The sequence below is a fragment of the Pyrgilauda ruficollis genome, unplaced genomic scaffold (assembly GCF_017590135.1).
Source record: "Pyrgilauda ruficollis isolate IOZ18807 unplaced genomic scaffold, ASM1759013v1 scaffold29, whole genome shotgun sequence".
NCBI lineage: Eukaryota > Metazoa > Chordata > Aves > Passeriformes > Passeridae > Pyrgilauda > Pyrgilauda ruficollis.
In genome coordinates this window covers 9,098,554-9,126,368 of record NW_024524266.1, presented here as the reverse complement: position 1 = coordinate 9,126,368, position 27,815 = coordinate 9,098,554, and the positions used below count along the sequence as shown (strand labels likewise).

The following is a 27,815-nucleotide window of genomic DNA, read 5'->3' as shown; positions in this document are numbered from 1 at the left end:
TTGAAGTGCTGATTGCATAGGCAAGTTTGCCTGTTCTTTTTGAAGGCCTCTAAGGCTAGGGCCTGGCTTCTCCCTCCCCTCCAAAAAACCAATTTTCTTTAAAAAGCCTGTTGAGTGGGTGTGTGTAGTAAAAGGAGAATAGACAAACATGGTGACAGTCTTGCATCTTGGTTTCTTGCCTGGGGCAGTTCTGGGACTGCCAGGAGCGCAATATCATTTTTATTTTTTGACTGCTGCTGTTGACACCTGAAGCAGGGACAGATCTCACTCGAGGTACAGCCTCTTGGCACCCTTATAAAGTTCCTTGAGTGCTGCTTCAGGACAATATTTAAATGGTTGCTGTCTTGGCCAGGCAGCACGTGGGGCAGCTGCTACAGCTGAGCCTGTTCCATCCTGTTCTGAATCCCTGCTGCCTCCCTGCCTGCTCCCGGGCATCCCTGGGGTGGCTGCTCAGCTCTGTGTGCCCGAGCCTCTCTGCTCTCCCCAGGGTGTTCTGAGTGCCAGATGGACACTGTGCTGGGGCTGCAGAGACCCTGCACTCTGATGCAGCACTCCGGGTATGCACTTGGCAGAGCTGCCCTGTTGGATTCAATTGTTCCTCATCTTCTGTGTGTTATGCTCCTTTGTGCTGCGTCTCTCCCATTTTTATTGTGGTTGTGTTATTTTCGTGCTGGTTCTGATGTTTTTGATTTCTGTGTGTGCATTAACTTTAAATTTGTCTCCACAAGATGGATGATGGATTTCAAAATGGATTTACTCATGTGCTCATACTATCAAGGTTTATGAATTATACCTTCAGCTTCAAACTGTACCAAATTTTACATATGAATTGTGCTTAAGTGAATAGAGTGTACAAACTCTTTCCTAATTACATTTTGATTTAAAAGCGCACTAACTTTTCCTTATACTTGGTAATTTTTTTCCCTGTTTCTAGAATTACTTCTAAGGTTAGGGTAAGTTAATTAGACTCCATCAGTATCAGTGTAGCTAAGCTGCATTAGCAGTGTGATCAAAGAGCAGCTACAAGTTTCTGAGCAAAAGGGCTTGATGAATTACGTAGTTGCATTTGCTAGAAAGATGGGAAAAGTAACGAACTAGTCTCGTAACAGGATCATCCTACCTTTTGTTATACTTTAAGGTTTCAAAATAACTTAGGGGAGTAGACTGAGTAATCAGTAGGCACTTTACTAGAGCAGTTCTGCGTTTTGGTGTAGTTGCCTGGAATTACATATTACACTAAAAGACCCCTTCCAACAAACACCAAAGCACATAATTATTTTCTTAATTGGTTAAAAATTATCAATATTTTCTAAAATTACTGGGGTTTAAATGTATCAGCAAAATACTAGCACCAGTAAAAACTCCATAGAATTGTGAATTAGTTTTCTCTTGTTTGGCCTCATTTTTGTCATGATGTCTAAATTAAGAAGATGCTGAAATACTGAAATACTCATTCATGTAAGCTAAGTATTATTTTTCTAAATTTAAATCTGATCTTATTGATTACAATATTTCTTTTAGTTCATCATATTCATACTTATAGAGCTGCTAGACTTGAGGCAAAGAATATTACAGTAGTAGCTGCAAGAAAGAAGAACATGAGGAAGGAATATTACAGAGAATGCCAATGAAAGATGAATGAAAATTGGTCAGTATGGGCAGATGATGGATTTGCTTCTGCCTTGCTAGTAGGTATTTGTGAGCTCTGATATATTGTAGAACTCCAAAAGGGGGGAAAGAGTAAAAAAAGGCACATTTGTTTGTGCTCTGCTTCCAGAAGAGATGAATTTCACTATGAAATATTGAGAATCTTCTGTTGGTTTGCCTAGTAAATATTTGAAGTTTTTCCTTCCCTGATGACAGATAGTCTGCAGAAGTGCAAAACCTATAGAGATGGCCGTGAAGGAGAAGATTTCCATGTTTTGTCATGTGGAGCCTGAGCAGGTCTGTACTTCAATATTACATGTGGGAAAGTATACAAATATTTCTGTGTATTTCTGTTTTCAGCTTCTGGCTACTCCATTCATATGTGATTGTTTTTATAATTTTTATCTTGCTATAATGATATTATGCTATTATGGATGTATAGCATTTTCAAAATATCAAGATGTGTTAAGTTTTATGTCAAACAGTCATTAATAATTTAAATGCATGTTGTGTAAAAGCTAATAAAATAGATTTTGAGTGCATGGTTAGTTATTATGCATAGCATGAAACTGTACAGTTTTCACAACTATGGCTGGTTTTATTCGTTATTTATTATTATGTATTTATTGCCCATAAATCTTCTCAGGTGATTATAATAATGGATGAACAAAGTATGGTTAAAGCTAGGTGATTTGCTTATGTCCACAGATGGTCACAGCCACATGAACACTCTTACTGTGGTTATATGTAATAGGCTATTTATGCCCTTAAGCATGCATCTATTGTGTAGCTATATATTCTCCTATAATTCATGTGTGGTTTTTCCCCTAATAGTTTGCAATTAATTGCTGTTCAAATATTTTTTGATTAATTGACTGCTATTTAAATATTTTTGCAAGTGAGAGCATTTTACTTTTCAATGTAATGGATAATGCTGAAGGTACAACAGATTCAGACTGAGCGGGCACATAGAGAGGCACGGGGCAGCACACACAGGTACAGAGTTTGTGATGAGCAGAAGCAGCTCGAGGGGAACAAAGAGAGTATCCTTTACTCTTCATGTCTTGAGAACATTTGTGCTCAGGATTCTGAGCTCTGTGATCTCAGGTAAACCAAGCACAATCACCTTAATTGCTGGCAGCTTGGATGCAGTTTATAAATGTGTTCTGAACAAAAAGGTCCTTAAATGGACTGTACTCAGTAATCACATAGCCTGGTTAACTAACAAAATACTTTTAGGAGACTTTGTCACAAACAAATTTGGTCTGTTTTGTTAGGTTTAATTTGTTTTCTTGCTTCCATGCTTAATACTCCTCAAGCTTGTGAGAGGGGAGGAAGGAACTGCTAGCAAGCATGAGTGCTTGTGGGGCCAGATGTTTGTATTAAAACTGATGCATTGATAGGCTTGACAAGCCTGTATGATGGTGTGAAGGAGATGTAAAACATATTTTTACTTTTTGAGTAACTTTTTTCTTGTAGTTTTAATGTAACCTTAAATATTAGCTGTGCTGTCCTGCTCATTCAAAATGAAGGTATTTAAAAACCAGAATGTGTGTAGAATAAAAAATGAATGTAGTATCCAAAAGCAGAATTAATGTTTCCTATGAAAAATTTACATAAGTTTTTAATATTCTGCCTTTTTTTGTTAGGTGATATTTATTCATGATGTTTCTTCTACTTACCGAGTACCAATCCTATTGGAGGAGCAAGGCATCATTAAGTATTTTAAACAGAGGCTAAATTTACCTATTGATGACCAGCCAAGTGACCTTCTAATGAAGTGGAAGAAAATGGCTTGCAGGTATTCTACATCCTGCTGCTTTCTCTAGAAGTGCTGTAATTCAGGGTTGGTTTTAGCTGCTATGAAGTGACCAAACTGGACTGATTGGGTTAGTGCTGATAGACACCTGGGAATGGTCTGGGTTTAAAACCATTTGCAGTTTGGAAATTTTAGCAGATGTTTTTTGGAGTTAAAGAAAAAGCAAACACGGTTAAAATGGGGGTTTTTTTGGTGAAATTTGGTGTAGTAACTGAGGAACTTGTTTTTGTCAGATATGAAAGGTTGCTGAAGGTGTGTTCCATAGCTCTCGTGGGCAAGTACACCAAGCTAAGTGACTGCTATGCATCTGTTTTCAAAGCTCTGGAACACTCTGCACTGGCAATTAATTACAAACTGGATTTAATGGTGAGCATATTTCTGGCTTTTGCTTTCAGGAATACTTTGATTCTACTGTTGTATCATTCTGTGGTAACCTACTAGTTCCCATTATGTGTGGCAGTTTTAATTCATGTGAAAACTAGAAATTGAATCATGCAGATAAATGCAGACTGGCCAAGCATCTCATTTTTTAAAAGAAATGTTTACAGATTTGATTATTTTATTTGGAACTAAACTTACCTGAAAGGAGCATTGAAGTTACTCAAAACTGGATCTGATGAAAAAGCAGACTATCTGCAAATTTATATTTACTATCATAGTTAGATTTCACTTGTTTTCATGACACATAGTTTTATGGTGAACTTGGCAGTCCTCAGTTGACAGTTGGATTCAGTGATCTTATACATCCTTTCCAACCTAATTATTTTATGACTAGAAAAGGGCAAATGTGCCAGTCTTAAAAAAAAAAAAAAAAAGAAAAGTCAAAAATTAGGATTTGGGGAAATGGCAGATGGTCAGCCTTTTCTTGCACCCTGGGAAGAGTATTAGCTAACACTCTAAAAAAGTTGTTTCTGTGTGCATGAAGAAACAAGAAAGTGGGAACAGCCAGAATTGATCCCTGGAGATTTTCAGATCCTGACTGGAAATGATCCTAAGCAGCCTGCTCTAATTTGACTTGCTTTGAGCAGGGAGTGAGGCTTGAGACTTCCCAATGTCTTTTCTGACCTACGTGATTGTGTCATGTAGTGTTTCGTACTGACAGCTGCAGAGTGGGAAATTTTTATGATATGAAAAATAGCTTTGCTTTTAGAAAAAAAGGTGAAAGGTGCCCTGTCTACAAATGCACAGCAATCTTCATGTGCAGCTGGTCTTAAATTTGGTGGGACTTCTGCAGTAACAAGCATGAAAACTAATGGTTGCTGAGCTCCAGTGCAGTGCTGAAATGTTAACAGACACAGCTCCCACTGTACTTAACTGCACGTCCAAACCTCCTTCCAGTGTTTATGCCCAAAGGCTGTCAGTATAATCCCATGCTCTGAAGGAACTGCTTAATCTGAATGATGAAATGTTGATGCTTCTTTAACTGATACATGTTCCTTCTTAATACGTTTGGCAAAGAAAATACAGTTAACTCCAACTGTCATTAGTTTCTCTTTCCAACCTCACAGTATCATAGTGTCTTTTTGGTTGTGTAATATTCTTCTAGTATAGGATAGCAACATGTAAAAGTAGTTATTTTTCTGTTGTATTTTTGATGCCTTCTGGAATGTGGAAAAAGTAGAAAATATTTGCTAGAAAGCAGTCTTGTCTGGGGAACTTTCGGCAATCTCCTTGTCAGTTGCCTTTCTCTGCACACAGGTGAGTTCTGCCATTTCAGATGATCTCATTTTTATGGAGGCTGGACTCTACATCAGAATGTGGTTAATTATGTTAATCTGAGAAAAAGACTGACAAAACCCAGAACCAAACTCTGATCTTTTGTGTCCCTATTGTCCCCTCACTTCACTCTAGTGGTGCATCATGATCTGTGCTTTTTAATGACACTAGAGATTCTAATGCAGTATTTCCAGTAGGGCATAGATAATGATTCTTTCTTCCTTTCTACTCAAGAGTCCCCAGGAACACCTTTCTGACAGACAATGCAGATTTTTCCAGTCTTATAATAAGATTGGACAAGCTGTGGCACCCAAAAGCCAGGAAAGTAAACATCCTGGCCACATCCCATTGGGATGGCTGGATAAGGTCAGCACCAGTCCTTGTTTGGCCCTGGTTGCCCTAGGAAGGTAACCTGGGTTCAGAGTTACAAAGCATTCTAGTTTATCTGCTTACCTGGAGGGTGCCAAACAGGGCTATAGGCAGACACAGCTCCTGAGCTGTGTGCAAAGAAAAGGGCACAGATTGCTGCACTTACAGCAAACACTCGGTCTTGAAAGCAAATACTGGGTCTTCAGTGAAGTTGTTACAGGTTTATTGGCAAATTCACTTGAAACTCTTAATAATTTCTCTTAGTGCTTGATCATATACTGTCTGCTGCTCCTTCTGTGGAAGACAGGACCATTTCATTGCATGTTTTTCTTTATTAGTACATAGATTCCACAGAACTTGAACGTTCTACAGAAGCAGAGAACTCAGTGAAATATCACCAGGCGTGGCAGAAACTGTGCAAAGCAGAGTAAGTGACATTGGGCATTCTGTTTCCCAAATGCAGACCATGATATTTATTTCATGTGATGAAAACTGAATGAATAAATCAATATGAAATGAACAAATGAATGAATAAATCAAATAATTTCTCAGTGCATCCAGACTTTTGTTACTTATGCATAAGGATAAATTGAATGGGTGGTGAAAAGCTTCAGCAAATTGAAGTATCAACATATATCCTCAAAGTCTGCTTCATCTCTTTAAACAAATTGCAGTTTTTTTGGTTGTTGGTTTAGGGTTTTGCTTTTTTTGTTGTTGTTTTGCTTTTTTGGATATCCTTTCTTTACAGTGCAGATCAGTTGTCAAAGGTTTTTTGTTGTCAACATGCAGCATAGTGAAAGGTGCTTGTAAATGCACACTGCAAATGCCTTTGTTAAGAATCATTGCTAGGATTTCAATTTGCATTTTTCAAGTGATGTTGTTTCCTGTCCAGATGCATTTAGTTTTTTTTGGTATTAGAAGATCTAAACTTTGGGTGTTAGGATTTTAAGTAGGATATATGTAGCTAGTTTATTTGAGCAATATTTATTGAAGCAGTGGGAATTTCACTGTGAAGTGTGATATTGGTCAGATGAGAATTGGGGTAGGTAGATGAAACAAATTTCCAATTTTAATGTCTTTGTATTCTGAATGGTCATGTGAAACATGCCTTTCATGAATTGTGCTTGCTTAGTTATAACTTCAAAAGTCTTCAAGTTGTGTGAATTGCTCTGCTGGCTTGATTCTACATGTTAATTCTTTTATATATATGGCTGTCATTACAGTGGCATTCTGGTCCCAGGAGGTTTTGGAATTAGGGGAACAGAAGGCAAACTCCAAGCTATCTCCTGGGCAAGAACAAAGAAAAAACCTTTTCTTGGTAAGATCATTAGAGTGAGAAATGACTGTGTTTAGGAGATGTATAGCAAGCTAATTGATTTGATTAGAAAAAGACAAACTCCCACGTTAGAGAAGGATCCTGTCTTAGGGAAGTATGTGTGATATGTGACTATCTGCCATGTAAAGAATCTCCAGGAGCATAGTCTCGTACCACATCTTCTATATGAGAAAGGAAAAAACAAACCCAATCCCTTCTGCAAAGGTTTAATTTGCATGTACAAAAATGGAGGGAGTTTGCTTCTCATTGTGATTATATCACTATAATTCTCTTTATTAAACAGTGTGCAGAAAACATAGATGTCTTTGGACCACTTTGCTATATTAAATGTTTTTTTTATTTACTGGTATATGTTATTACAGTAAAGTCCAAAGATGTCATCTGGCCTATAAGCTAAGTGCTGTTTGTGTAAATGCCTCTGAGGCTTTGTTTCCTTCTCCACATTTCTTACTTTTAAGTGTCTGAGTAGTTGCCAAAGCAAAGTTTGAATCTGGATATACCCAGGCTTTCAGCTTCTGTTTGTCTTTGCAGTAATTGTTGGTAAAAGAGATGAGAGGAATAAAATATCTTTGAAAGGGCTTAAAGCACATAATTGTGTCACGTGTATTTATAATGTGCCAAGTTTGAAGTGTGAGTTTTACATTGAGCAGGCACTTTTGGTTTAGGTTTATTTTGTAAGTCTGTGTATATGCAATGAATACCAAGATTTCAAAGCAATCAAGTTTAAGACAGAGCAGCAAGTACTTAGTCAGTCCTACTCTTTCGCCTGGAAATTCTGGAGTTTTTGTTTTCTCTTCTAGGAGTTTGCCTGGGAATGCAGTTAGCAGTTGTGGAATTTGCAAGAAACTGTTTGAATTGGGAAGGTGAGCTCAGTAGGCTGGTGTGAATATGATTTATTTAGAGGAGTTTTTATTCTCTGTATGAAATGTATGTCTATTATTAGAACTGTTTACAGATCCTGTGGTTGTTAGATACTTAGCTCTTGCAGCAAGATGATTTTCAGCTAAGTACCCTGTGCTACCTCTCTGTGCAAGGGAGTAAGAATCTTTGTTATGTGGATTGTTTGAAACATGCTTTTTGATCTAAAGAGTGTAGAAGAAAGTGTGCTTTAGAGTTCACCTCTGCAGTCTCTTTCTGAAGTGTGCTGGTGGTGAGAAGTAAAAGCTGAGAAGTGGTGTTCTTACTTGCTTTCATTAGCCAGAGTGACCAAACAAGAGCCATTCAGTAGTAGGATGAAGAGGTTTAACTTATCAATGAATTTCTAGTACTAAGAGCTGAGAGGAAAGTGTTTTGGAAAGCAGGAAAGGGAACTTACATCTCTGAGGTCATATGCTTCCTGTTATTGCATCAAAAGTGGTGCAGGATGCATTTCAACTAATGAGATTGTAACATAAATAGAGACAAGCCCTGAAATGCCACAGAGCTGTTATGAGTTTGTAGTGCATGTAGAGCAAATGTACTGTGTTTACTTTGAACTTCTGTTTCAGATGCAAATTCTACAGAATTTGACCCAGACACAAAAAACCCAGTTGTAAGTACTGTTTTTTCCCTGCATGTGTTTCTTAAAAAGGGATTTTAACTAACACCTCTGTGTTAGTTAAAATCTATGTATATTTCTGTGTGGTAGGACATGAGGTGGTATCTGCTGTCCTTACTCAGTATTGTTTTAAAAGGTATTTTCTTTAGATAGTCTCTTGCCATTGCCTATTTGCTTCTGTGAATGGCCTTAGCTTTATTTTTGTAGTTTTTCTAATGGTTTCCTTGTGTGTAAACTCATGCTGGGAGTAGACAATAATTATTAAGTTGGCTTTACTAGGGAATAAAATATAAAAGGGAGCTGAAACATGTAGCACAAGCTATTACCAAAATTTGTAAAAAAATTTGTATGACAAGATAAGGATTAGATGAAAATGGGTTGAAAAATTCTTCTATTTCCTATATATGTAGTATAAAAAACCACTACACCCATCCTCCCCATGCATCTTACAGTCCTCCTTTTGACAAAAATGTCAATGCCCCAGATATGGCAGGGCTGTCTGCATCATATGCTGATGATAGGATTTTAGAGTGGGTTTCACCACATTATTAATGTGGTAAAACTTAAAAGTGATCAAGGAAGTAGAGTTTTTAAGAACATGAAAAGGAACAGAAGTAAATATGAGAAAAAGCAATATCTTAGTGTGAGATGTTAACATTTACTCTAGTGACAAATTAAGTGGATTGCTCACAGTTACCTACTGTTTCTGTATGAATTTCCTTCAAAAGAATTTTGTTGGGATTTGCAAGTAAAACATATGTTTTTCATGTCTGCTTAGTCTGAAATGTGCAAATCAGAGGGTTTTTAAAGCATTTGCTCAGTTTGTCAAAGTTGCTTGTTTGCATAGGAAAGATGATCTAGTCTGAACTTCTGAAGGTAAATTAAAGACCTTCAGAGTTTCAGGTGACACTTGCTGCTAGAATTTGGTGGTATTTGGAGAAGTCTTCAGGTGAGTGAAGGTAAACTTTTGGCATCAAATTTGTGGCCTTGCCATAGTTACAGGTCTCATCCTTTCTCCTTGACTATGTGCAAAAATGTACTTTTTCACTGCAGGGGTCAATTTCATAATAGCAATATGTTGTAAAATGTGGAAGATGTCGAAAGCTTACTGTAGAATTTTAGGTTGTAAGAAGGTAGAGTACAGAAGACTGATTCTGGGGCATCCTTATTTCTAGAGCTTTTTGAGTGTCAGTTTTGTTTAATGATATTTATTTAATTTGAGCATCAGTTTTATTTAATGGTATTAACTGGGTGATCTGCAGTTTACATTCAAGGGTAAGTAAGGTAGATATGTTAAAGAGAAAATTATGTGTACATAAAGTTCAGAAAATAATGGAGTGAATGTGTCATAGAAGATTAATACATTGTTTACGATGGAAGTGTTATCATTGCAGTATGTGTAATGGATATTCTGTTTTTCTGAGCTGCATTAAGGTTCTGAAATTGGATATTGACAGTCATATTTCAGCATCTTAATCTGATCTTTGACACCTCAGTTCTGGACAAGAAACAGATGTAAATCATTCCAAGTGGGAGATTTGCACTATCAATAATTACAGCTGCTAAATAATCCACCTTAGCAGAGTCCATCTTGTGCTGAAAGTTGTTTAGATATTCTATATAATCAATAAAAACAGTTGGAAGAGAAGCAGATTACTGACCTGTCCAACTGATGTAGATGTTTCATTATCCAAGAAAGTTAATTGGAGTAATCAGCACTGATAATATCTTGTGATGTCACTGTGCACTAACTTAGGACTGAAGCAGTGTACTTTTCTTTTGGTTTCCCCTCCTTTGAAAACAGAAGAGGGAGAAGAAAGGTACTGGTGAGGCAGTAGTTACATTTCCTTTTACTTTTTAAAAAAGAGGCAGAACTTGACACATAGTTTGGCAGGGGAACTGAGGGGCATCCTAAAAGATGCAGCTACTTACATTGCTTCTTAATTTGCTAAGCATTCAGGTACGCAGAACTGTACTACTAAAGTTGATAGTTTCATCTAAAGCACATAGAAAATATTTTCTTGTTTCTCTTTGTTGACTGCATCTATGGAAATTTTAACCTTTTTGCTGCAAATAAAAACTACAATTATCAAGTAGTCCTGTAACTCAGCATTACACAGAATCACAGAATCATTTAGGTTGGAAAAGACCTGCAAAATCAAGTCCAACCTTAAACCAAATACCACCTTGTCAACTGGACCATGGCCCTAAGTACCACGTACATCTGTGTCTTTAACATCTCCAGGGATGATGACCTCACCACATCCCTGGGTGGCCCATTCCAATGCTTAGCAACCCTTTCAGAGAAGAAATTAGTCCTGATTTCCAACCTGAACCTCCCATGGCACAGCTTGAGGCCCTTTCCTCTCATCCTGTCACTGGCTGCCTGGGAGAATCTCCTGGTGCCCATCTGCTGCTGTTGGGCAGTGGTAGAGTTTGATAGGGTCACCCCTGAGCTCTTTCTCCAGGCTACGCCCCAGCCTCCGCAACAGCTCCACATCAGACTTGTGCTCCAGACCCTTCTTCAGGTCTCTTGCCATTTTCTGGACATACTCCAGCACCTCAGTGCTCTTTTGCCCAGGGCAGCTTTCCAGCCACTCTTCCCCAAGGCTGGAGCATTGCCCTCCTCAGTAGGGCAATGAGGGAAGTAAATGAGCTCTGAGCACAGCCCAAGTTCTTGGCTGATAATTTGCAGGTGATGTTCCCATTATATATTTTTAAGCTTTCTGCTTTACTTTCTAGCCTTTTTGAAAAATAATGATAGGTAAATTTTTAGTATTCTTTGCAGGAGGATGGCAGTTCAGAAAGGTAATGCATTTGCTTGAGTATAGAGCCTGGTATGAATTTTCTCATGCAAATGGTAATTTCAAAAACAACTCCTTTAAAGGGAAACTGTATAGTCTGAACTGCTAGTGAATTGGATTCACTGGATGGATGAAGAGTTATTTGTTTTGTTCCATTTCCCTCATCTTCCTTTACTATTAAACTTAGCTTTTTTATTTTTAATGATCCTTTTAATTATGTTCTTTGTTGGTTTTATTGCAACTGCATCTAATACTGTTCTGGAAGAAAAATAACTTTCTGGAAATAATTTTACTTTTTTACTTTGATTTACAAAAGCTAATTTTAATTGTGATTATTGTTCTTCATGAACAATTACACCTTGTATAGGATCATGAACCTGAGCTTACTGCACTGGGTAAAATAACTGCATTTTCTAAATACTCAAGAAATTGTGCAGAAGTACATTTTGCCAGTAGGTGACACTCTTAAAACATGTTAATTTCCTAGTGCCAATGTTTCCTATTCAGGATGTCAGTAACCTGATTGAATTCCAAAATTTCTAAGGTTGTCTAAGAGATGACAAGGAATGTATATCTCACACATGCAAAAAGCATGCCCTAAAATTCTGTGATTGTACTTAGGTGTGTGTGTAAAGTTGCTAGTGGAGCTTGGTTAGCATAATGTGCATGTGGTGTATTTACTTTTTAAATCAAAGCATATCGTTAATTTAGAATATTTTCATAAACCAGGAAAAAAGTAATGCATACGATTTTCTTTTTTCCAAGAAATAACACATTTCAACAACTTAAAGGGGTTTTGTGAAAGAATGGCCTGGGAGCATGATAGGACAATCATATGATGTTTAAACATCATTTTTTTAAGTCTTCTATTCAAGCATCAATGGTGTGGAGTACTTTATTCCTCTTTTCACTGAGGGGAAATTCAGGGATAGGAGCCACAGTAGCATGGGATCTTGAATGCACTTCACAGGCTTTGCTATTAAGCCAAGTCTTTAAGTCCTTAAGTAACTTAAGAGATCTATGTGATTTATCAATATAATGGATGATATTGGTGTTAAAATTCAGTCCAAAATTCTAAGTTCTCTAGTAGGATTAGTGCCTAATCCACTGATTACTTGTCTTCAAAACAGCTGTTCTTCATATTTCTCTTTCACTGATTTCTTCTTGAAATAAATAATAATGCCCATGAAAATGCATCTATTACAGGAATCACGCAATGAAAAGGTTAATTCTGCATCAAGTAAGACTAATTAACTTCAACTGCAACAACAGTCACTCAGTTTATAGATAAACTTGCATGTTGCCATTCACAGAGTCATAACAAAAAAAGTACATGCTTACGTAAATATAATTTAAAATGAGCATCTAATGTTGCAGTTATCACACTTGGCATTGTTACATTGCTATTAAAAAGAAGGACTTAATTTTTGAAAACTGCTTGTTTTATGAAGTGATTTTGTGAATTATGAAACTGAACCGTGAGGAATATTGGATAGTATACTCTAGGAAACACTCCTCAAATGGAATGCTGCACCTTTCTTTTTCTGTGTTTTAGAAGCTGTGTGATTTGAATTTCTCTAGAGGTCCAAATAATAGCCCAGGTAAAGCAGGATTTGTTAAATAACACCTCAAATGTAGCGTGAAATAGAAACAGCAGTTCTGAGCAAGTTGGAAGGCATTTTAGCTGGAATGTGTGGCTGGTGACTGTGGATGAAGCACAATACAAACATGCTTTCTTTTCTGTTAAATCTTTATTCGATATGCTTTAAAATAGTAACAAATCTGTGGGTTTAGATGTACATGTCATGTAAACAAATGCCAGGCTCTTCTTCAAAGCAGTGATCCTTGTTCTTGCAGATGCCTCACTGTCCTGTACTAGTTATCTTTTTTACAATCATCATAAACTCATCAAAGCTGACAGATCCATCCTTATTTTTGTCCAACGATTTAATTATGTTATCAAGTGAGAATTGATCCTGTTTTTATAAGACAAGAATTAAAAAAAAAAAAAAAAGAGAATGAAATAATTAGATCACTATGAGCATTTTTCTATGAAGCATGTTGCCAAGAAATGATGCAGTCAATGACAGTCAGTGTTACTTGAAGGTGTTACTGGTGGTGTTATATTTACTGGTTTGACTGGTTAAACTAGTAGGACAGTGTCTGCTCTTGCCTGCCAAAAATGTTAACAAAGATGTATAAACATTTGAGAAAGGTGAAGTATTACTCAGATGGGTTAGTTCAGTCTTCTGGGTAAATTTGGAATCTGGGAAATGGAGCAGGTGAAATAGCTGCAGCAGGTGCATAATCACCAGTAAAAATTAATATGCATATGACCTACTCCTTTATTAGATACTAAATTGGCCGTGCATGCACATTTTGAAATAAAGTTGCTACTTTCCTTATGCTTTGGGTTGGGATCCGAGGGTCTCTTTCCCTCCCTTTTCCCCCTCTTTAGTAGGAATACTGTATTCACTGTTAAAAACATCTTGCTAATGTATTAAATTTAGTTTAGATTATTAGCTTCTTTTATTTGTTGTGTCTGGTAAGAGTGCATGTAGCATCCTGATGCAGTAAATATTCTGATAACAGCCGTGGTCAGGCTAATTAAATAATATAAACTAAATTTGGAGTTATAATTTAAATTCATAAAATGTTTCCTTTTGTTCATACCATGTATCTCTGCATGTTTTGTAATGACCTCTTATGTTTTGATATTGATTCATTATGGTGCCATAAATATTTGGAAACAGACTTGTTGCTTGAAAATGTCTGAGGTCCAGACAGAAAACATCAATATTGCTTTTTCTGAACAGTTCCATTTCCACATATCTGGGAAAATGTGTATGATGCTGAATTGTCTTCAGTGTTATAGAAAGCATTATATTTCTGAATTTGCCATCACATTTCTGTTATTTTTTGACAATCAATTTCTAAGCTGTCTTTTAAGGGAAAGAAAAAAATCCTTTGTGTTTTAGTGGGGTTTTTTGAGGAGTCTGTTGTTAATAAGCCATTTCATGTTAATTGAAATGACTAAATTGGATTAATGTAGTTCTCAAAATACTGTATTTTTTAATGGGAGTGCCACTTATTTCAGACCTTCAGCAAAAATAGCTTTTGTGAGATATCCAAAACACAATATTTAAAGATTAGTCTAGCAGAAGAATCTAAATTGAGTCCTAATGCAATTCAGGGAAGATTTGGCAGAGAATATATATAAAATCAGAACATAGGTTTTTGTCCAGCTACAGGAAATTGGTATTTCTCTCTCTAGCTTGGTGGCATCTCTTTTCTTTACTTGGCATTGTTCTGGAATGGCAAAACTTCTTTTATTTTGTGATGGTGGTAATTTAGCCTAGATAGAAATTGGCTGAGGTCTCTTGCTTTAAATGTGTTCTACTATTTTACTTGGCTTATGGATTCTTTTCTATATATTTTATAGAGTCAAGATTAATTATTTAGATTGAAAAATATTTTGTAAGATTCAGGTTCAATATTTCAGGCAAAATATGGCTTGCATAAAAAAAAAACCAAAACAAAACCAAACCCAAACAGCTCTTGATAGCTTAGAACAGCTCTTAGATAGTTTTGCATTTGGTTTCACAGGGCTTTGTAATAAACTCTGTGCTCAAATATCTGTTCAAAGCTACTGTTCATCAATGTAAATGAAGTTTTATAAGCCAAACCTTATTTAAGAATTACAGATTTAGTGAAACCATTTGGACACAGTAATCTGCCCTGAACATTGTTGCCTGTATTTCCTTTTTCTTGTGCATTCCATGGAAGCACAGTGAATACAGTGAGAGTGAAACTTACCTTCAGGTACTGTGCAAATTGATTCTGAAGCAGATTCTTCAGCCCACCAATGGACAGTGCATTGGTGCTGCCCTCCTGTAAAGCATACTGGGTAAAATACTTCAGAAGGTTTTCATTGAATAAATGTTCCATGTTTCTCAGATGTTGTCTTGAAGAATAACTGCAAACAAAACAGACAATAACAGTCACAATTTGAAATATATCTGACACTTTCTTCATTGTTTAATTAACCATTTAATGAGTAATACTTAACCTAGATGAAAAGAGTTGGGTTTTTTTTTTTCCTGCAAAATGGATCAACTTTCCCAAGAAAGGAAATTATCTAAGTTAAGTTTAAGGGTTTGAAAGACCCAATATATTTAGGTTATGCTTACCTCTCTCAGAACCCGCAGCTTTCAGATGTATCCAGCAGTGAGAGTCTCAGATTGGGGCAACCTTTATAGTTGCTTCCATGCTCCACCCTAATTATGAAACTAGCATGTGTCATTGAGTCAGTACACTAGTTACTGTGTTTTCAGTAGTCAAAGGAATAGGGTACTTTTAGCAGTAGAAATGAGTAATATTTTTTATCTCTGAAATGTGTCATGATCCTCCACTGCACTTGGTATATATTTACTTGGTCTTTATAGGTGATACTGGAGAGGTTTTCTTGCTTGAATTTGTGTATTCTTCACTTCAAGATGAACTACACTCAGAGAAGCGTGAAAAAGACTCCTATGGCGATGTGTATAGCATTTGTTATTACAGTGGCCTTTTGGAAAATGGCAAATATAAGGGGTTTTTAAACATATCCAAATATGTAAGTAAAACATTAAGAAGCTACTCGCTCTTTGTGTGAGTAGTTAATCACACTTCTCCACATTTTGTGCTATTTTGTGCACATTTTGTGCTTCTCCACATCCTGTGCTATTTCTTAGCACAGGAAAAAGATGAAGTTCCTCTGGAATAAAATTTTGGTTGCTAGTGTTAAGAAACAAAGTGTTGCGTGATGTGAATGGTGGAAAACTGGAGTGTTCTAAATGAGAAAGATGAATGTGAGCTTCTGAAAAACAATCTCTTCTTGGGAACACCTTTATAACTGACTGTTGTGTTCTGCAGGTTCTGGATGTTCCATTCTGAATGTTCCAATGGTTTTATCATGTTCCACTGATGGTCTGTGGGACATCCTGGAGTTGATAATCAGCCTGTGGTTGATGCTTCATGACCCAACACTGTTAATTTTGCAACTGCTGAGTTGCTGGCTCTGGCTGTGGTTTCTACTTATGGTTTCTAATCTGCCTTCTGTCTGTTGTCATTTTTTTTTGTGCTTGGCTCCAGGCCCACTAACTAGATTTTTCACTCAGTCCATCACTTCTTCAGAATCAGTTGTCATTTCATCATTTATAACTCTGTACCAAGAGCTTTCTGGGTCTGTAGGAGATGGATGGGGCAGAAGGGATGTTTTTGGAACTGCAGATGTATGGGTGTAGGATTCCATAACAGGTAAGTAGGAGGTTTCCTGAGAAAACCAGGCAAACTTTGGTAGATGAATTATGTAGATATACACCTTGCATCAGCAGCCCATTTGAATGTGCTTGCACTCACTTTCAAGTGTCAGGAGAGTATTAGAAGAGTCCCTAGAGATCATATAGCTAATTGTTTCCTTTTCCCTGGAGTGGGGTCATTAATACTTATACTGGATGTCGGCTCAACTTATTCTGAAGTGCCTTATATAATGGGGAATCTACAGCCTCTTATCTGGTCTATTCCTTTTGGGTTTTGTTAGAGTGTATTACTGAGTGTCCACAAGCCTTGCTGCACTAAGGCCCTTTGATTCTCCTGTCTCTGCAGATAGGCAGAACAGACATCTTCCTTCTTAAAATGGCCTTTGACATCAGAGAAATTCCTGTTTTGTTTTGTTTTTTTTTTTTTAGAAATCTTTGCTAGTTTTGTCTTCCTTTGTGAGTCCTGCTACTTAGATCTAGTAATTTCTTTCTGACTTTCTTCAGTTGTTTCCCATTCTGCTTGAGATGCCATGTCCAAAGTTGTGTCACTTGTTCACCTCTCTGGGTACTCATGGTGTTGCAGATCTAAATCGTTCCAGAGGCATTTGGTTGATGAGGACAATCTCTGTTATTTTACAGGGAGGTGTCCAGCTACAGGGTTTTAACAGTGGAAGACTTGTCAAGTTTCTTGACACTTAATTTCAAGATTGTGGAGAGGACAAATACAGTGATGTAAAATTCAGTGCAGAAGCTTGGCATTGACTTGGAATTCACAGAATTGGGGCAAGGCATCCCCCAGTATCTGTCCAGTCCAGCTGAGGTACAAAGCTGGAAATGCACTTTCTCCTGTGTTTGCTTTTTGGCTCTACAGAAATTCAGGAGCTGCTGCTGTCTATACTAACAGAACCTCTCCTGCTGCTATGGGATATGGGAGTAGCAGTGCAAGCAAGCATGGGGCTCGTGGCATGGAATGCATTGGATGGGTTAGGGTCAGTCCCATACACCAAACTGGGCCATGAACTCCATGGTTGTTCATGACAATAAGATAATCATAAGTCCTTTTGTCTTCTTTTTCTTTCTGCCAACAAAATGAAAAAGAAATATCTGCTTCTTTCTCCTTTCATCCTCTTTTCCACCTTTGGTGGGTGGTTAAATTTTCATAGTATTGTGTGACTGGGTAATCTGCTAAGGCTTCTGTTCCCCACCTGGTAATTCCTCCCTGCAGCTCCTGTCTGGTAGCCTCACCATCTTTACTGCTTTATCCCTTTTGGAAGCAGTGCTGGGAAGCTGGTGTGCCTGATCTGAATTGTTGACATTACAGTATTTACAAGATTTGTTTTAAGTATTCAAATGACTTCTCTTTGTACCTAAGGCACCTCCCTGAGTACAAAATGTAGTAGTAAGATGCTTAGTGGTATGGAAAAGCTCCATTTCGAGGGATCACAACTCGGAATTCAGCACATTAGCCTTGTTAATTTGCTAAGGGTTCATTAAAGAACACCACCTAATTGCAAAATAGCATAACCAGTTTTACTGAAACATCTTCCTGGAAAAGTGAGAGACCAACGTCTGGAAATGTGGGTGAATTCCCCAAAAGTTGTGTGCCAAATCTCGGGATGAATCCAGTGTCCTCAGATCAGCTCTGTTCACGAGGCACTGTTATCTATGAGGCTATTTGAATGAGAGATTGGCAGAACCGGGATTTGCAGTTTGACCTCCTGACTCTTTGTCCTCCTCCAGCAGTTTGTGTGGCATCTCTGAACTCTGGAATCAGACACAGAACTCAGTTTGACAGGCCCCAGTGCACTGTCTTTTCCAGAAGGCATCTTTGTAGGGCTTAAATGCTATTCTGAAATGCATCCATCTTATCCAGCACAGCCCAGCAATGGCAGAATGATATCCAGGTGTAAGGAATTCTGGTTGCTCATTAAGAATTTGACAAAAAGTAGGAGATGCTGCCCTGATGATGTGTGACTAGTAGACAGCAGCATTTATCTGGGATAAAGAGCAGCACTTGGAGCTTTGATGTTTGTGCAAGCTGACTCCCAGTGTAGAAGCAGCAGTCCAACTTTGGTTCCAGTGCCTTGCTGCTCTTTCTTGCAGGTATGAAAATACATAATTCTTGCAGTTTATGGCATAATTCAGTTGGGTTTGCCCTGGTCTAGAGAAGTCATAGTAAGCACAGTATCCTTTTGGAATTGACATTTTTATTTTAGCTTTATACAAAGCCTTTAGCAAAAAGAGGACTAAGTTGGTGATGTCTTGTAAGATTGTTTAGAGATGCACATCGCATGTCCCTGTGATAGCTGTGTGTCATTTTCTTTCAGTGTGTGCAGATTCAGTATTCACTCAAAACTGGCTATTGGTGAATATTTCCCTAGTAAACTGGTTTGTTGGCATATTAGGAGCAAGCAGTTCCAGTCACATTGGAGAGTGAGGGAGCACAAGCTGCAGGGGTGGCTGAAGTCTGGGCACCACCAAAGTGGTAGGAGGAGTGAAGTTTATGGCATCACAGTCATGTGCATTTAATGATGGATTCAATGGGATGGTAACCCAGGTGCTGTTTCTTTTGCCCTTGTCACATCCTTCCTGCCACCATTGATGGCTGAATGTTATATGAATCTGTGCTTTTTGTTTACCTTAAGGTGCTGGACAAGAAATTGGGTTGGTCTGCAAGTGGATTTCTATGCCATTCATTGACACTGTTGGAAGGGACAGGCCACCCTCCACAGGGGTGGGGCTGTCACCTGAGGGCAGTGACTATCTCAAATCATCCTGTTTAATCCCCTGGTGATGGGTTAACGCCCTAACCCTCCAGTATTTTTCCACCTTCTTTGGTGTATTTTATTGTAACAGGACCAGGCTCAGTTGTATGTAAGCCCAGCTACTTTAAGCAATTTTAGGGATCTCTGTGAGGCTTATTTTACAGCCTAGCCAGAGTATTGAAATGTCTGCTGTCAAAAGTGAAGAGCATACATTTGTGGATGTTGAGCACTTGAAAAGAAAGAGCAGGAAGCAGCTTTGCGCTTAGTGTTCACTTATTTCTACATCCATAGTGCTTGTGCATCATCTCAGGCTTACAGACACCCATCACTAGATCAAAGCCCTTTGTTAACTTTGCTTATTTTTTGTAGCAGAGAAAGATGGGAGATGTGGGAGAAAAATGACGGGACAATTAAAGTAAATGGGGGTGGACTGGGGACTCTGTGGAACATATGAGTCCTATCTGATTTGCAGAGAAATCTTACAAGGTGTCAAGTTTTGATTTCTTAATGAGTAAAAAAGCAGAGCAGAATTTGTATAGAACTAGTGCTGGTATAAAGAATGTATGTGTGTCTGTGCCTGTGTAAATTACCAATCCCCATGCTATATCTGAAGTTAAATATGGGATACATTGTACTGTAGATAATTTGCAAATCATGAAATCCATGGAGATGCAGATTTCTGCTACTACCGTGGTGTGTGTTCATTTCAGCTCTAAGGGCTTTGGTGAGTTTCGCAGAGTCAATCCCACAACTGCAGGCACTCATCTTCAGGCATTCTTGACCTCTCTACAAAAAGGAACAGGCTTTAAAGTTGGGATACTGAAAGCCAGTCTAACCCTTGGGTAATTTTTCCAAGATATGTGGCGGCTGGCAGATGTGGGAACTAGCTCTGTAGTGCAAATAGGGGGTGATAGAACATTCAGTGTTGTCACTTGGCTCTTACTGTTAGCCTAGGAGGAGACAAAGGACTGACTGAGCGAAAAGGAACATTCAGTGAACAAACTTTCTGAAAAAGATCAAATAATTACGGGTGAGAAGTGCAGCAAACTGCACTGCAGCCATTGTAGAGAACGTGGCATTGCTTTGAGGGATGGAATTGTTAGATGGAAGTTGGGGATGAGTTGTAAAATCCTTTATGTGTCACAGGTGATGCATTCCCTATGTTAAAATTGTCATTGTTTGTAAAACCTGTAGTGGTGACGTGTAAAAGCGTTGTCTCATCTCACAAATTAAACTTGAGCTATATGGGTTATCCTGACAAGAGTCTCTTGCAGGCCCTCCCTTGTGACATACACCTAATGAGATGTTGGAGGTGTCTCCCTAAACAGGACTGGGTGTGACTGCTACAGGGATGAATTATTAAATAAGATGCATTGTTTGTAGTCAGCTTTAAATTGGTGATGTGTTATTCATTGTAACTATATGTGTCAGCTGTTGCTGCCATATGTACACATCTGGCAGACTCATTTATTACTGAAACTCCCTGTGATGTAGATATTCTATATTGCACAAGATAGTTTTGAGGGAGAATGTGTTTCAGTAAGAGGTTTTATCCTTCCTTTTGTGAACCTTGACTCGTGCAGGAGTGCAATCAGGTTGTTAGTGCCACAGCTGAAATTTACAGTTATGTAGTTGCTAAAACCCTATACCTTTTTGTTCCATACTGAACTCAAATTTGTTTTTTGGAATTCTTTAGAGTGATCAAAAATGTGTAAATCTCCATTCCAGCAAAGCGTATATGCATTTATGGAGGAGTGGCTTTGGTTCAGTTTCAGGTAGAGCAAAGTAAGTATAAGTACAATAATGCTGTACAAGAGGCACTAGTGAGTTTATTTCTCTGGTGAGATGAGGTCTTTCCTCAGCTGCCCTTTGACACTGGAGATGCCTCGAGTCTCTAGATGTCACATCTGTATCTAAAAACCTTTCTTAATCCTGAAGAAAAAATCGATGAGGGGAGTTGGAATCAAGTTTGTAGCTCATTTTCAGAGCATTGATGTTGCTCTTAGCAGTGCACACCAGATGGACTGTTCAAAAGAGGTCTAGAGATGCATCTAATAAGACACATGGGTGCCTAATTTAGGAATTACATCAAACTGAGATGCCTGATCTGAAAAGGGGAAATGTACCACTAAGAAATTCCCTTGCCCAGCATGTTTTTTAGCTAGAAGTAATTATAATCTGTTTCCATGCGAGCCTAGGACTACTGTCCGTCAATGTAATAATCCTACTGGTGAGTCAGAGATGTTATATCTGGTTGTTTGATCCTGGACGAGTATAATCCATTTTGTATTCTTAGAATTTATTGAAAATTACTTGACAGACAGGAGTCTGATACTATATGAATTTGTGTAGCTTTCTTGTAAAGCCTACACCTTGAGATGATGGTGTGGTGATAGGTGTGGTGATGGTGTGGTGACATGATAGGATCCTCTTGACTCATTTTGTGTGCATGTGGGAAAGATGTGGAATCCTGGGTTCTGGGTTCTCTAAAAGAGTTCTGGCTTTTCTATTAAAGAACAGAAACTGGGAGAAGGAGTATTCTGGTGTTTTTACCCCATGGACCAGTGTGCACTCTTCTGTGGATGTGCACTGGGCAGGGACAGGGGGCTCTCAGCACTTAGCCATGTTCAAGCCCCTATAAATCAGTGACTGAGGTCTTTTATCAGAATTGTGCTGCAGTGACCCTTTAGGTCCCTGTGACCCTGCTGGAGCTGTGCTGACTTTCCTGCTGAAGCAGAAGGGAATTTTTGAGGTAGTGCCACCATACTGAGCTGCAGGTGCTTGTGCTAGATAATGACCACCTACATTCTGCCTGTAAGGTAAGTTGGGGAAAACAGCAGCAACCATGAGAGGTGCCCCTAGGCAGAAAGAAATGGAGGTGGTTTTTTGGTAGAAACATCTGAATCTCTTCAATTTCTTCCCCTTCAGGACTGTGTATCTGGATGGTCAGCCTTGCTGGCCTGATCAGACTCAGCAGTACAAAATGCAGAAGCAGAGAAATAAATAGAACAGTGGTAAGAACTTTGGAGCTCTCTCTTTGATTTAGAGAAAGAGGTGCTTATGCACCAGTAGAGCTCCAGAAGTTACTAATTCTCAGTCAGAAGACTGCAAGTGAGCCATGCCTTGTAAAATCAGATTATTAGTGGTATTCTGGGGTATGTTTCATTACCAATGGGAAACATAACAAAAATGGTGCTACAAAGTAATGGCTTTACCTTTGGCATAGAAATCCCTCATCTTGTAAGCATTTTGATGTATTAGTATCTAGATATAATAGATGTTTGCTAAATTATTTCCAAAGGAAAACTGTCAAAATTACCATTAATAACTTTCAGGTCTCTCTGTTAATGGGAATTTAGGACAATGGAAGCAAGAAGCTCCTAGAAAAGTGTTCCCCTACCCTCTATTTTGATCAAGTAAGAGTGGGACATGAGGGAAAAAAATCAAAGAAACTAGAAGGACTAATGAGGCCTATGAGAAGAGTAGCCGTTGTCTAACAAACAGTATAGAGCAATCAGTTTTCTAGCTATTTTGTATGTGGTTGTGGCCTATTGAAATAAATTAAGCTGTTGCTACTTACAGAAATTGTAGTTAAGAAAGGATAGTGCTTGTATACCTAGCTTAATTTTAGACTTTCTAATTACCCAATTTGAATATTAAATCAAAACGAAATTATTCTAGGTTCAATAAGTAACTGGAGTAGTAGTTTGGAATTTCTAGGTTTAGACAAGTGTGTCATATTTAAGCATCTGTAAACCAGAACTTTGAAGAAGTAGATTTGCATTTTGTAAACTGAAATTTAACAAATTATCCACCTCAGCCATAACTCATTTCTCAGCTGTGCTAGTAAGGAAACCAACTATCAATTAAGTTGAATTTACCTTAAAGCCAGTTTCATTTATTTTAGGTTAGTGACTAGTCTTCCCTTCAACACAAAGGGACTTTGCTTTTTTTTTTTTTTTCTTTTTTTTTTCTTCCTGTAATACACAGCAGTTCACAGCTAAGATGTAACAAAATGTAGCTTTAAGTAATTTCGAAGGATTCAGAATCAAGAGTGGAATTTTATAAGAAAGTTTTAAGTGTCTTTAGCTTGTGAGGCAGTGCACCAGATACCCTGTGGAACTCAGCCTTAAACCTGGCACCAGTTTGGAGCAGACCTGTGTAACCCCAAGATACCTGTGCATGCTATGCTGAAACATCACAAAAGGAGAGGCATTGGTTTCCTCTGAGACATTTTTCCCAGACATTGGTTATCCTCTGAGAGAAGTCCATTTTTCCTAGGACCTCTGCACAGTCACCTTCTATTGCCCACTGGATCCTAGTATGAAAAAGCCCTAATATCGAGCTGTGAAGAATCTGGAATTCTAAATTTGAAAAGAATTTAAATAATAAATTATAAATTTGAAAACAATAACCAAGTGGTCGAAAACAGTTGGTGATTATTGCATTGCCACTGAAAGATAATATAGATTTATTAGCTCTGGCTTCCATTGGCATTGTCATTTGGCCTGGCTAATTAGGGAGAGCCTGTGTAGGCATGAGAGACATAACTTGCCATGGAACTCTTAACTTTGGTCTTCATTGATGAGAAGGAAGTTGCCCAAGAGCCTGGGAAAACCACTGAAACCTCAGTATTGCTCAAACTAAAATGAAAAATTAGTTTTGGCAAATCACAGCAGACATGCTGCGCCTGCAAACGACACAGATCAGTGACAGTACTTCATTGCACAGCTTGACTTTGTGTATAACTTTTTTGTCTTGTGGCAAAGAAATAATTCTAATCTTTCTCAGAATAATCCATTTTAAGTAGTGATAAATAGGGTTCTTGCAAGGTTTGTGTTGTCTTGCTGTTTCTCTCGCTGTGAATCTGGAATTGTAAGTGAACCTATAAAGAAACAGTATGAATTAACTAATACAAAGTAAATTACCATTTTAGAGATCTAGTATCATTAACACCATTATGTGGTGAGTATATTTGTATTATTGCCTTCTCACTCAACTAATTTTTACCTGCATTTTCTGAGCTGAATCTTAAGTAATGGGACATTTAATAATATCTGTCTTCTTGGAGAAATGACAGAGCCAGTACTTAAACAAACAACTGAAAAAGTTTCTAAAAATAATTTTTTTCAGTGAACTTATTTTCTTCATTCCACCACACACTTGCAATTCAGCAAACTCAGCAAAATGTGGAGGTCAAGTGACAAATAGCACTGAGAGGACTTTATTTTAGATAAGAAATTAAAAGGAGAGAACCCTGTTTTCCTCTTAGAACCCAGACTGAGCTGATGAAATCCATTTGTGAACTAAGCACACCTATAATTATTTCACAGGAAGGCAATGTGTGTGGTGCTCTACAATGCATGTTATGGTATCACCTTTAGTTCAACAAGAGCACATTGGGTCAGACCACAGCTCCATCTAGACCAAAGGCCCCCTTGGCCAGGCTTGACCTGTCTCTCCCTCTACAAAATCTGTGTTGGCGGTGTCCCAGCCTGTTATGGCTGACCAGGTGCCCTGTACTTCTACATTTTTGTTAAAGCATCAGCCACATTGCCTGGCATGGCCATCATGGTTCAGACCCTGGGTCTCTGTATCTCCACTGAGGCATTTGCCACTTGGGTGGGTGACAAGGCTGATGGGAAGTTATTCACCACAGGTACTGGATCAGCTGTTTCACCCTTCAGCCTCTTCAAAATTGAATGAGTACCACCTGCTTTCAGTGATTTTTTTACTGTCTATTCTGTCTGTTTTGTAACTGCTTCTTTTAACACTTCAATTTGAGAGTTTCCCCTGAAGATGGATTTTAGCTTGGCAGTGTCTTTCAACTCCTTGACACTGCACACAAACAGAATGCTCATGTTTTTTACTGCCATGGTCATTGTTCTGTGTATGAGATTTATTTTGTCTTTTAGTCTTGATATTGGATTAACTTCAAAATGCCATTTTTCTCCTTAAAGGAAAATGAATAAAAATAATTGACTCTCAGTTATTGATGCCTTTTACAAGTTTCTTCTTAAATATTTGGGGGATGGGATTAATGATTTGGTATTTATATATATAAACTTAAAAGTATTTGTGTTTCATCATTTGGACATTTAGGTTCTGTGGAGAATGCCTTCTTGCTGTTAATGAACTCCCACCTTTTTCCTTTCTTAAAATTTTCTTCATAAAAAAAGCATTTTTCTAAGTAGAAATGCATGTTGGATTATCAAAAAAGCTTTGCCCTTTCCAGTGCTTACAAAAGGAATTATGTGTAACTAATTGTAAATCAAATAGGGAAATTTATGCTGTGCACAAAACATTTTTGTGGATGAAGTGGATGTCGGTGAGTGTCTGTCGGGGTTTGATTTAATAAGCAGAGAACATTTTATTTAATGGAGAACTGTATGTCTGCATCTGCATTGGTAATGCTGCAACAAACTGTGTGTCACTTCAGAATGAGCTGGGGATGCTCTGGGATGCTGTAGAGTGTTGACAAGGAATGGATATTGAAGGGACATTCACAAAACTGTTTCTGTGCAGGTGTGTAGTACATGTTAGGGCAGAACAGCCCTGCTTACCGCATGGCTTATAAGCATTTCAAGCTACCAAATGTTTTGTTGAGGTTCTCCAGTTTGAATGTATTGACCCCTGTCTGTGTTGTGGTCCCTACAGAGAGAAGCACTCAGGTGATTTCCTAAAATTATTTGTCTAGAAGTTATGCAGCTGAAGTTATGTGAGGTGATTCTTGCACACAGGGGAAACACTGTAACTAGTGAACTAGTTCCTCACCATTGTTCTGTTTGGCAAGTTAATAATGTAAAGGGGAATTGTCCACATCCCTTAATGCTGTGATTATATTGCTGAATGGAACAGCTCCAAAACATCTCCTCCACCCACTGGCCTTAAAACAAGCTTGCAGAAATTGTGTATTAACAAAAAAAATCTAAGAATTAGGGAACATGAAATAGTTTACCTGTTCACAAATTGCTGCATAACTCAATAAATTGCTGGAGTTCATATGTTGAAAACTACATGAATTCTCCAATTTTATAAATGCTATTTCTGTAGACATTTCTCCTACTCAGACACGGGACCAAGTGACATTAAAGCACTGGCCTTCTTAGAAGGTCACCTGGGAATGTGTGGTTTCTGTGTCCTTAGCTACCTTGTTTCTAAAGTGTAGGAACAAGATGAGATATCACAGAAGTCCTGGTTCTGCTAGGTTAAAAAAATTGTTTAATGTGCCTTATTTTTTCCATACCAAATGGAGGTAATGAAACACACTTGTCTTTGTGAAGTGGCTTGATACCTGCAGAGGAAGGTCTGTGCAGCAGCTGAGGATTTCCACCCTTTTCCTAATAGCCTTTTAGACACCCAGGAGTGAGAATTGGAGCTGGACATGTGCCTAGAAGTGCATAGGCAATGAAAAATAAGGGATTCAGATCAGTTGAATGGTTGTATTGGAGGGTGTATTTTATTAGATGTGAGTAGCCTGTTCGTTATGTTATGAAGTATTTAATTTTTATTTAAAAAACCCAAGAAAACTATTAGCTAAAGTTTTAGTTTCAGTTTAAACTTCTGCCCCCTGACCCCCACATGAAATTAATGTGATGGAAGAAAAATAATGTGAAGTATAAGCAAATTATGAAGGTTCCCCAAAAGAAAGACTTTTTTATTAATGAGGTTTTCTGTTTCCTTAATTCTGTATTTATTTGCTTCCCATCCTTCATTGTATGTGATAATACAGTGTTCCGTACTGGGGGGTTAGGCACTGAACAACAGAACTGCATTTGCAGTGTATTTGATAGTGATGTGCTGTAGATCTGTGCTTTTAAACTATAAGTTCTTTCTCATGCTCTCTGTCTCTTTATTCTGCTGTTGGAGACTATCAGGGGTGCAGGTGAAGGATAAAAATGAATTTTGCATGAGTACCACTGGGAAACTTTGCCTTTGTGAGGTTGGCTGTGTTTGGTGCCTGTTGTGTGCCACTGTGGTGATGCAGCCTGGAACTTTGGCTGTGTGGCAATCTTTTGATTGCTCAGTAAACATTTGTAGCATTTGAGTAGATCACTGCATTATCTGTTGAATTAATCTGTACCTGGCCACCCACACTTTTCACAGAGGAAAAATTGTGCTGGGTGTGTTCGGCTGATGTCATGTTAATTAAATGCCTGCTTGATCTGCACTAGTATAAAGTCAGTTCTATAAATGTTACTTTCTTAGAAACAATATTGGTAATTTTTTCCTATAGGCTTTCACCATCTTGTTGCTAAGTAAGAAGTGATGTGAAGATCCATTTCTCTTCCTCTCTGACCTTTTTGTTAGTGGTTCTCCATATGCATACACATATCCTCTCTGCTTCTCTCTTCTTACTTCCTCACAGGTAGCTCTTCCTTTCGGTTTATGTTCTAAAAGCATGTACCATGTCCATCCCTAAAAATGAATATGGAGATTTGCAATTCTGGTTTTATGATCTGTTAGCAAGCAAGAACTGCACAGGCATGTCTGTACTGTCATGTTAACTCTGGACCTTATTA

At 38.1% G+C, this 27,815-nt stretch overlaps 1 protein-coding gene across 2 annotated transcripts in view; it reads left to right on the top strand.

The window, feature by feature from the left end:
• CTPS2 (CTP synthase 2) overlaps window positions 1–27,815 on the top strand; it is a 59,612-nt gene that overhangs the window by 7,322 nt on the left and 24,475 nt on the right. For both annotated transcript variants that reach the window (XM_041472519.1, XM_041472520.1), the window contains exons 7-13: window positions 1,864–1,944; window positions 3,297–3,448; window positions 3,700–3,832; window positions 5,890–5,978; window positions 6,775–6,869; window positions 7,688–7,750; window positions 8,375–8,418. In XM_041472519.1, the coding sequence (XP_041328453.1) occupies window positions 1,864–1,944; window positions 3,297–3,448; window positions 3,700–3,832; window positions 5,890–5,978; window positions 6,775–6,869; window positions 7,688–7,750; window positions 8,375–8,418 (657 nt within the window). The remainder of the gene's footprint in view (window positions 1–1,863; window positions 1,945–3,296; window positions 3,449–3,699; window positions 3,833–5,889; window positions 5,979–6,774; window positions 6,870–7,687; window positions 7,751–8,374; window positions 8,419–27,815) is intronic.